The following is a 10717-nucleotide window of genomic DNA, read 5'->3' as shown; positions in this document are numbered from 1 at the left end:
AATTACTACTAGTACTAATTACCCGGTTTAACCACCGATTGCTAAGGCAGCCCGACCTACGCGTACCCACGTATTCCCCACCTTATCTCACTGTCTCGTGGGCCCCGCAGTGGCAGCCTCGCGCGAACCACGCTTTCCTATGGCCCACCTGTCATGTAATCAGTTAGTTAAAAAATTCTAACGCGCACCCGTGATTAATTATTAATCAATCAATTAATTAATTAATCGAATTGTGTTATATCTCTTCCCTTCCCTCCCTTCGCTTCTCCTCCTAATCGGAGGCGCTTAAGACGTTAAAAACCCGAGGCAAATACGAAACGGAAGCGGCTTTAGAGAGAGAAAGGAGAGAGAGAGAGAGAGAGAGGGAGAGAGAATGGCCGCGGCGGCGCGGGAGGAGGAGGAGGCGTCGACGGCGGCGAGGAGCCGGCAGGAGAGCGAGGGGGAGGAGGAGGAGGTGATGGCGGTGCTGGACTTCGACATGCTGTGCGCCTCGGTGGCGCTGGCGGCGGAGAGGAGGAAGGATTCGGCCGCGGCGGCGGCGGCCACGGTGGAGGCCGGTGGTGGAGGAGGCGGAGGAGGAGGAGGAGGGGTGCAGAGGATGTGGGAAGGGGACGTGGTGCTGGATTGCTTGGAGGACAGGCGAATCGCGCTCGAGGCCGCGTGGTAGGTGGAGCTGTGACTATTTTCCTCCTCGTTTTCGTGAATCTGTTGTTTGATTGGAATCTGGTTTTTGCTGGGCGCGACGGGGAAGCTTGGGATTTAGTGTTTTAGCGGGAATTTTTCATGTCGATTGACTGATTTTTGTGCGGATTTGGGAAAGAAAGGTCGCTGCCTTTGTTCGGAATGCATAAAAAAAAAAGAAGGAAGGGGAGCCCGGTGCTGGAAATCGCACTATTCAAATTTGACAGAGCTTCAAATCCGATTCCTTGTCTCTAATTTGGTGGGCTTTTCCCGTTGGAGTTGTAAGGTTCATGGAGATGAAGGAGGAAATTTTTTGCTTGAAGTCTTACTTTTTCTCTCTAGTTTCAGTTTCGATTAATTTGAATTAGAAACCAGCGTCACAGTTTGGTGAATTTTAACTCTGTTGAAAAAAAAAATCTTAGGCACATCTGTAGTTGGAAACTCGGAATCAGGCATATTTGGGATGATAAATTGTCAGGGAACATTCCCCAAAAATGAGGCATCCTGCCTATTCTGTGGTTCTGATCTAATTTCTGCAAAATATTTCATTTTTTCTTTTATGCTGTACATTTAAATATTTACCATTAAACTTTGCGTGAGCGATGTTTTTGAAGTCGTTTGCTTGCGACCATCTGCAGCTGCCCATGCTACAGGTTCGGCAAGAACATGCGGAGAGCCAATCTTGGATCTTGCTTCCTTCAGGTAAGGATAACACTCTCACCATCATATGTCCATATTCGTCCATTTCTACCTGTACTTTTTCTTTGAAAAGATTCTGGTCAAAAACTGCTCTCGAGGTAAACATGTAAAACCACCTGAGGTTACTTGCTATTGCTATTGATAGGAACTAGGAAAACCTCCTATTTGGAACATGCTTTGAGTCAATTTTAGAATGTACCATTACCACTGGTGAATATTATTACACCGAATAGATTTTTTCATCACTGATGTATTGCCTATTAGGGCTGAGAAAAAAATGTTTGTTGTGTACTTGTGTATTTTGAACTGTGCATTTCTGTATTTTTACCTTCTTGCTTCTTTCTTTAGTTTACATGTAATCTACAAGCCATAGGTTTATGTTGTAATTTCTCTTGTTATACCACTGACAGTTTCTTGAAATGCGGGCCCTTATCAGCAAAGTCGTCCTTTCCATAGTCCTATCCTTGAGTTGTTAATGCAGGACATGTTTGACTTGTCAATGTGTGCTACATTTGCTTACACAATTATGTATGTCTGTGGCATGTCTTAAACCTAGTCAGCCTGATAAGCATCATGCTTTTTTTATTTCAAATTGTGATTCATTCTGTATAGGATAAGTTCTAGTGAGATGTTCTTTACTTATATTATATGGTACTGTGAATCAGACTGCACGTTGGACTTGCCAATATTTTACTCATTTAATAGCCATTTCAGTCTTGAAATACTAAATATAAATTGCTATCTCAGTTCTTATGTAAAAAATGTTATTGGAATTTATTGCATCACTCTATATTACATATGTGCATCAATTTTCTTGAAATTATCCTTTGTTCATAAATCTGACAGAAGATTAAAATTGTTTCAGGCCATGGTTTACTTAATTTCTTTAGTGGCTATTCTGGTTAGCCTAATCGCCTTTTCTGTCACAAGGCATAATATATATTTGTATATGGGACTTAGCTCTGTTCTCTTGATAGCAATCTATACTGGTTACTTCCGAAGAAGAATCAGGAAGCAGTTCAATATCAGGGTACGTATTTCTTGGCATTACCATTTTTCATTTAAAGCATTGAAACAGGTTGTTATTGTGCAGCCTAGTATTAGTGCTTAACTGCTTAATGCAGTTGGTTGTCTCTTCTTTTCATTTGCATCACACAGTATGGCTATGAATGCTTAACTCAAACAAATGAAAACTAAATCCTGCTGGTCTTGATAGTTTGGACTTTGGAATACCTGCCATAGTTATGTTGTCAACATACGGGTAGATATAAATATGAGCACTTCAATTTAGGAATTGCCAAGCACAAAGTTTGGAGAAAATCCAGCCATCTCATTGACTGTCTTTTTTTGTGATTAAGCTGATTGTGCACCTTCGTTTCTTTTCCTTGACTTTTTTTTTCCTGATACAGGGCACTGATAGCAGTCTAGATGACTGTGTTCTCCATCTCATTTGTCCTTGCTGTACGCTATGCCAGGTTATATATCTTGAAACCCCTCTGAAGTCCCAGTTCAACATGCGTTACTTGTTTTTTTGACCTATTGATCTAACAGTTTCTAGCATTGAATGAACAGGAGGCTCGGACGTTGGAGATAAATAATGTCCAGTGCGGTGTCTGGCATGGGCGGGGTGATACCATTTGTTTAGGAAGCAACGGTGAAGGAAATAAGGCTTTTGCTGCTCTACACAAGTCCTCTTTTGTGCCTATAAAATCTCCTGAGGTGTGTGGCATGGACAGAACATCAAATGGTGCTAATGAGCATGAACCACTCGTCCCATCAGATCTACCAGAGCAGTAGGATAATAGCAGTTGGCAGTTGTATTGCATATACCCTTTTGCACAAATTCGAATTGAAATGGTGAAAATTCTCAAGAGAATTGGTGGACTGTCCGGCAAGAAAATAATCTGTACTGCAATTACAGGCCTGTTTGTTGTATCAAGCCTGAAAATTTGTATTGGCGCTGGCAGCAACCATATGTGGGTGATAGGTGCAAGTGCAACTGGGTTGTTGTAAACTTAGGTGATAGTTCTCATCGTGTATTTGGTTTTATTTAGTCTCAAGTCGGTATCTATATTATATCATGATGCTCAAGGCTTATGATGAATCCAAGTGTAAATTTTTCTGGCTGTTACATAGTGTTTCAACTTCCAACTTTCAGGGACAAATTGACATGAATCAAATGAAATGTCATCAACTGTTGTTAGGTCCTTCTCATGAATGGAAACAGAACGTGCTCAATCCTCAATTGATGTTGGTTTTACTGTCTTGAGTGATGTTTCAGCTAAAAAATTGCTAATTAACCTCTTGGTTAAACATATTGTTACTCTTATTTTCTTCAAGTTATAATTAGTTTTCTAACATAAAATACATAAACAAAAGGGGGGGAAAAAGCAAACATTTAAATGCCGAAAATTTCTGAGGGGATTCAAACTTCTGCATTCGGCTGTCAGAAACAAGTACAATTGCACTATAACTAATCTGACTTATGATTTCCATCCACAGTACACCTGCTGGAGTTCCCAGCATGTCCTGGACTTTGTCATCACTCAAGACTCAATAAGACTAGCAGATGCACTAGACTATTAGTACAACCAGCAAAAGGATTATTAAGGCTACTAAATAAAGGTTGCAAAACAAAGCTGCAATAATGCAGGGCCCTGCTGCCTCCTAAGGCTCCTAAGCCAATGCAAGATCTTTTTATTTTATTTTTTTTTTGCCTTTCTCCTCCATGTGGGATGAGCTTTTGAGTTACTATAATTCTCTGTCTGGGATAAGGATTGGAGGACACCTCACTCTAGGCCTTTGCACTAGGGTTTCACCCTTTACCAAACAATCAATCATGCGTGGGATGTGCTTGTCTTGTGCTCGCACTCGAACGGCTGCATATGTGTGTGCTTGTCGTGTGTCCACGGCTTGATTGTACCTTTGGTTCTAAAGTCACCTTTGCTTCCTGATGTGAATTATCAATCATCCTATTAACTAGTAGCACTTTCTCATGATCAGCCTAATGTTAATTAGTCTCACTTTTGCTTTCTTTCATAGCAGTAAATTCAAAAAATTGTTAAGACCTGTGGAATTTTATAGGAATTTGAATCACTCATGTGTAAATTTCGTAAAATTCCTGCGTTAAAAAGATGCCCTAAGTTTTAGAACAAATGTTACACAAAACATGCATGCCACCAATTCCGCTAGAATTCTCTACAATTCATGAAGAGATGCGATTCAGATGAAGAAATTAATGTTGCTTGTTCCGCATCATGGGCAAAACCACGACTTGAGTCTAATTAGTCCAGGTATATATTGCATCTGAATACAGCTGTAGATCCAACCAAGCTGAATTAGTTGACTACCTTTCATTTTTGAGATAGGACATGCTTGACAAACCTGCAAGATGCTTAGGTATATTTGTGACTATTGATCACGTGAGAATCATGCATGTTTGGAACATCTCAACCCATAAGTAAACGATCATGCTAGTTAGCTGTACGGCATGCATTCCACGAGGCTGATCCATCTTTACGGTTGATCATGCTCATCAGGTATATTCTAACTTTGGCAATCTATAAATAATCACATGGATGGATGGATGCTGAAGCTCAGAAAACAACGGCTTTAGTTTAATACTTCGAGGGCCATGGCTTTTAGGGTTTAACAATGCAATCCAACCTCTGCTCCATTTCTTAGTAACGAAGCTACGGTTATAACAGCTATAATGCTGCCTCCTGGTATCATTGCCCAAGCAATAAAGCAGCTTTTCAGCTATGAAAATGGAGATGGCCACTTTCCAAAACCTCATAGCTATCAACAAGGACTCAGTGTGTATACTATTATTTTCTTTGTGTATGAAGGCATGAAGCTACGTACGTACTAGGTTCATGAGAACCCACATCTAACCCTGCTTTGGACTGGCGTCTGCCGGTGCCAATTTAAATCCAAATTAGACATAAATACATATATATATATATATATATATATATATTGTTTAATTGCCTTGTTTTTTAAACATATATAGTACAAACATGAAAGCTCATATAAGCGCGTGCATGTACACTCACCCCAATAAACATATACATGCACACAATATCTTCGAAAACTGGATCGGTAAATTTTGAGGTTAACAAAATCACCACATACGTCTCGCCGTCGACGAATACATCATTTACTGCTGAAAAAGTAATTAGCCATAAATATGAAACACCTGTGCCAAATCTAGTCTTGTACCGTTACAGCGAGGCAAATTTCACGTTTATTTTTATAAGAGGTGTGTAGTCCCATCTTATTCAGATATAACAAGAAAATGTATAGATCGGACTATCGGAGTTATGTATTATCAGCAAACGAACCTCTCATCGTTCTCTCCTCGGCTTGTGAAAAAAATGAACGAAGCAACAAAATAATATTTGGATAAAAATTTTACATCGATATTTTTCTAGCGATTTAAAAACTAATGCTAGAAAATAAACTACGATGAATAAAACTCAAAATCTAACTTTTAAAATTGAAATTTTGGCGGTAGCTGTTAAATCAACAAGCTAACGATTTAACTCAACAATTTACTTTCAAGAATATATTGATACTCCTACCACTAGGCTGGTAGCCGAAATACAACATGTTCCAAAATCATAGAGCATACAATCAACATCACATCATTCGGTGCGCGCCACAATAACATAAGTACATGATTAAATTAACAAACCAACTTGTGAAAATAGCAAGATTTATTATTTTCCTCTAGAAAAAGGTAGCAAGATTTAAAGGGGTCTGTTTATTTATATTTATAATAAAAAGCCTCCCGTTCAATATTGTCTGGACAAATGAACAAAGGGGAGAACATATGCCCTTTTCTTTTTCCACACACACACACAAAAATAAGTTGCCTTTCTTTTTTCTTTCAACATGATTTTACCATGATTAGGGACTACCTATCATTTCGAATAATCCATTATATATATCTTTGCAAAAAAAAAAAGATATCACAAGGCAAACACGAACTATATTTTTTAGGGAAAAGTCTGAATTACCCTCCTGAACTATTGAGTGAGTACGAATTACCCCATTCATACCAAAAACCAGATATCTTTCACCCCTAACTATTAAAACCAGATGAATTATCCCACTGACTCGATCCATAATAGTTTTGATCGTACATAGTAATCTGGTCTACAATTTCTTTTAAATTGGTGGGCTCGACCTGTCAGTCTCTCATCCTCTCTTCTCCCTCTCATCACTTCCTCTCTCTTCTCCATCCCCTCACCTCCATCTCTCTCTATCAACAGAGAGGCGGCGGAGGAGGGCGAGCCGAGTAGGCGGCGGGCGAGGGTGGGGGCGGAGGCAACGACAGCAGCAGAGCGTCGGAGCGTCGAGAGGCGGGGTGGACGAGCTCGATGGCAAAGACGGTTGTGGGCGGCGACCACCAGAGGATCTTGATGGGGCACAGCGATAGGGCGATGAAGCTCGAGTGGGAGGGAGGAAGATCTTGATGGCGGAGGCGGTTGGGGGCGGCAAAGCTCTAGTAGCGGGGAGGATAGGATCTCGATGGCAGAGGCGAGCATCGGACGCACGCGCCTTTGCACAACGACAGGGCGGGGCGTAACTCGAGCGGCAGAGGCGGAGGAGCTCAAGCTAGCGGATGCCTCCCAGCTCCCCGGCTGCCGCGAATGCCTCCCGGCTCCCCCACCTCCGGGTATGCCTCCCCGAGAGAGAGAGAGAGAGAGAGAGAGAGAGAGAGAGAGAGAGAGAGAGACCAGGGGAGAGAAGGCAGGGGAGGGGATATATAGAGGGAGAGAGATGACAAGTGCGTCCATGGATTTCCTTTCTATTTTTTAGCTGATTGGATTGCCACGCTGACGCCATGTGTGCAATCTCAGGTCAAAACCGCTTCAGAACAATGCTTGGGGGTAGGGGGTTCTTTGTCCGGTATTAATAGTCGAGGGTTAAAGATATCTAGTTTTCGGGTCCATGAGGGTAATTTGTACTCACTCAATAGTTCAAAGGGGTGATTTGGACTCTTTTTAATAATGAAAATGGTTTACAACTGTGACCTCTGTCGACATACAGACTATATAACATACAAGATGAATACAATAATGATTTAAAGTGCCAATCATTTGTAAGCTGCCCCAAAGTTACTCTTACATATAGGAGTAATATAGACTATTTAGGTTCTTGCATTATTGCAAAGTTGGATAAAGTTCCATCTCGATCCACTAGCTTAATTAGCTAACCATGGATACAGCACGTACGCATGAAGGAATTTGTTGGCGCCCGCAATGGAAATGTGCATGCACGATGCATGCGTTGCTTTTTTTCTTTGTTCCTCTTTTTTTTTAAAAAAAATAAAAAAATCGAGAAGACCATCAGTTGCTTTCTTGACCTCTCTATCTCTCACTGTGGTAAACTCAAGAAGGAAACTTTGCGTCACTGAGACAAGCTAAGATATTATTATATCTCCAAATCTTTCCCTTGGGCAAAAATACATCGCACTACAAGGCAATTATGTTTGATCAGTTTGATACTTTGATGATTGATTATTTGATTTGTGTCTGGAATTCTATAATTACAACAACTCTCGAGGTAAAAAATTTGAAGGAAATTAGTGTTCTTTCTCTTCAAAAAAAAAGGAGAGGAAAAAAAAAGGATGGATCACTTCTTGCAGTTCCGCGCCAAGAACCCCTCCTTAACCACCTTCCTCTTCGTCGTCGTCTCCTGATCCGTCGCCGACGACGGCCAGTCATGCTCCGGTGACGCCGCCGCGCTCTCCGCCGCCTCGATGGCACCCACCGGCCGCCACCGCCGCGGGAAAAGGTAGAACGCCGCCGAGACGAGCGCCGTGGCTCCGACCCTGCCGCAGAGCATCACCATCACGAGGCACACGATCACCGCGGCCACGCCCGCCGCCGGCCGCGGCGTCCTCCCCCTCCTCTCCGGCGCGCGCCTCGCAGCAGGCGGAGACAGCGCGTCCGACAGCGACGACAAGGAGCGGGAGCGGGAGCAAGGCGCCGTCGTCGTCGTCGACGACGACGACGACGACGAGCGCGCCGAGTCCAGCGACAGCGCCGACGTCGAGGACCACGGCACCGACGACGACGACCACTCCGCCGCGTCGTAGACATCGTCCAGCGCCGCCGCCGAAGAGTACTTCTTGCTGCCCGCCTTCGTCGTCCTACCGCCAAACAACTTGCTCCGCAGCGACGACGACGTCCCCCGATGCCGCCGGCCGCCACCGCCGCCGCTCCGGTGGTGGTGGTGGCGAGCCCCGGCCTCCGCCTCGTCGGCCACGGCCGCGGCGCTGAAGCACGCGAACCTCATCGTCGTAGCGATCACCGCGGCTAGCTGCTGCCGGTGTCGCGTCGTGTCGCGTTGGTTCGAAGAGATGGCGCGGCGTGTGGCGGTGTATGGGTCGGAGAGCGCGGGCGCGTGGGGGAATTTATATACGTCGCGAGTGGGAGTGGGAATCGAGTCGGAGATTGGGAGTGAGGCCGCGAGCGAGCCACAGGACAGGCGAAACGGCGCGACCGCGAGACGGACGGATGCTGTTTCGCGCGCTGTCGCGTACGTACGTGGTGTGGTGGGGACGTAGTACTTGTGGTTTGGTTGACTTGGCGGGATCTGGTTAAGTAGACCGGAACGCGTACGTGGCCTTACTCGGTTTGCAAAATTGCAAAACATGATCGATTCCGCGGCTTTTGGAGGTTAACAATAATGGAATAATATAATAAAGAGGCGCCGGTCAGACCCGATTGACAGACGCTCTAGCTTTAATTATTATGCTCAGTATTTGGCACGCGAGTTTCATGTCTTGGAACAGCGTTGCCATCACAGATTCACAGTGCCATGAATCGCAGGAATCCCGTCATAAATATGTAGTAACGTTGAGGAAAATTTGTAAGGGGATTGATATATCTCATGTCACTGAAAATTGCTAGGGATTTCAGTCATCTTCAACCTAACAATCTTCTTTACGGTAGGGAGGAGGGACAAGGAGAGGTAACTTAACGACAATGGTGACGATGTCTGTCTTCTGCGGTGCTAGCGACACTCCAACTCGGGTGAAAGATATATGAATTAAAGTTTAGGGTTGTGGTTGATGTAGGAGGGAGCCTTGAGGGAGGGGAAGAAGAGGGTTTTCTCAAACTTAGAGGGATAGTTGCAGGGTGTTAGTAAGACCAGTGGCGGACATAGTCATGTGACGAGGTGGTGGACCCTCCACCGGAGTAGTGGGGTTGGAGGGGAGCGGCAGGCAAGGTTTTAGCAGTGGGGGCGTTATATCCAAAGTGGATAGGTGGTTGAAGCAACACGCTAGGGATTAGAGTGGCGGTGGCTTGGTGCTTGTGCTACGCAAGGTTTTAGCAGTGGGGGCGTTAGATCCGAAGTGGATAGGTGGTTGAAGCAACGCGCTAGGGATTGGAGCGGCGGTGGCTTGGTGCTTGTGATACGGAGAGAACGAGAGGAGATTGTGTGTTACAATAGAAGAATGAAGCGGGGTGAAAGAGATAATTTTTACTGTTCATGCACAAATCTCGCTACAATATGAGCAGTCCAAAATTGGATTAATTTTTATTTTCATGCAACTGAGAATTAGACAATCTCTTTTAAAATTCTAACTACTAATTTTATATTAGAACAAGTTCATAAAATTTAATATGTTTATAATAATATTATAATAGTATTTTCGAAGGCAAATCTACATATACCCAAGGGCGGATCTACCATGAGGGCTTTGGGGTCTCAAGCCTCACTACCGATGTTACAACCATAAGAGCCCCTATGAAGCCCCCACTAAAATTTTATGTCATACATTTATTAGAAGATGGGGCTATAACTTTGTATGGTTTATTCGGCCTCTTCTATTAATTTTTCCTAGATCCGCCCTTGCATATACCATTTTGCTCAGCACTTGAGAAACTATTGACTATTAAAGTTTCATATATCAAATCTTATTTTAAACGTTAAAATATTTATGACTGGAGTCTAAAGGGAGTATCTATCTGTATTTCATGGATTGCATGTTTTCCTATTTACCAAACTAGCTATCTAAGTGGGAGCAAGCTCCTCTAACATAAAGTCAGAGGGACATGAGTCCCTGACATATGGGGCCCACCTTCATGGGCCCATATGTCAGTAGCCATGTCCCTCTAACTTTATGTGAGAGGAGTCTCATCCATCTAAGTGGATCATTTTGAGCCTCATCCATCATTTGGCTTATCGATGGAATAAGCCAAACGACATATATGCAAACGAAAAATAATTTATGAATAAAGCTTTTATATACGTGTTCTTAGCGATATAAAAGTAAAAGCTGAAAAATAAACTTCGATGAAAAAAAATCTCAAAATCA

General features: G+C 43.4%; 2 protein-coding genes across 2 annotated transcripts; one reads left to right on the top strand and one right to left on the bottom strand.

Moving 5' to 3' along the window:
* Positions 1–273: 273 nt before the first annotated feature.
* Positions 274–3625, top strand: LOC4343559 (cell number regulator 2). The gene is made up of 5 exons (XM_015792498.3): positions 274–663; positions 1320–1383; positions 2246–2410; positions 2790–2855; positions 2953–3625. The coding sequence occupies exons 1-5, from the start codon at positions 374–376 to the stop codon at positions 3175–3177; spliced, it is 810 nt and encodes a 269-aa protein (XP_015647984.1). The 5' UTR covers positions 274–373; the 3' UTR covers positions 3178–3625.
* Positions 3626–7800: 4175 nt separating this feature from the next.
* On the bottom strand, positions 7801–8781 carry LOC107278161 (uncharacterized). The gene has a single exon (XM_015790802.3). The coding sequence runs from the start codon at positions 8686–8688 to the stop codon at positions 8023–8025; it is 666 nt and encodes a 221-aa protein (XP_015646288.1). The 5' UTR covers positions 8689–8781; the 3' UTR covers positions 7801–8022.
* Between the last annotated feature and the right edge of the window lie 1936 nt (positions 8782–10717).

Source organism: Oryza sativa, chromosome 7 (genome assembly GCF_034140825.1).
Source record: "Oryza sativa Japonica Group chromosome 7, ASM3414082v1".
Lineage (NCBI taxonomy): Eukaryota > Viridiplantae > Streptophyta > Magnoliopsida > Poales > Poaceae > Oryza > Oryza sativa.
Note: the sequence above shows the minus strand (reverse complement) of the source record. Positions and strands in the feature narration are given on the sequence as shown.

Bases quoted from the DNA above. Each gene is read 5' to 3' on its own strand.
- LOC4343559 (XM_015792498.3), top strand. From the start codon at position 374: ATGGCCGCGGCGGCGCGGGAGGAGGAGGAGGCGTCGACGGCGGCGAGG. The intron at 2,411-2,789 runs GTACGTATTTCT...TTCCTGATACAG, and splicing joins GGAAGCAGTTCAATATCAGG to GGCACTGATAGCAGTCTAGA. The intron at 2,856-2,952 runs GTTATATATCTT...TTGAATGAACAG, and splicing joins CTTGCTGTACGCTATGCCAG to GAGGCTCGGACGTTGGAGAT.
- LOC107278161 (XM_015790802.3), bottom strand. From the start codon at position 8,688: ATGAGGTTCGCGTGCTTCAGCGCCGCGGCCGTGGCCGACGAGGCGGAG.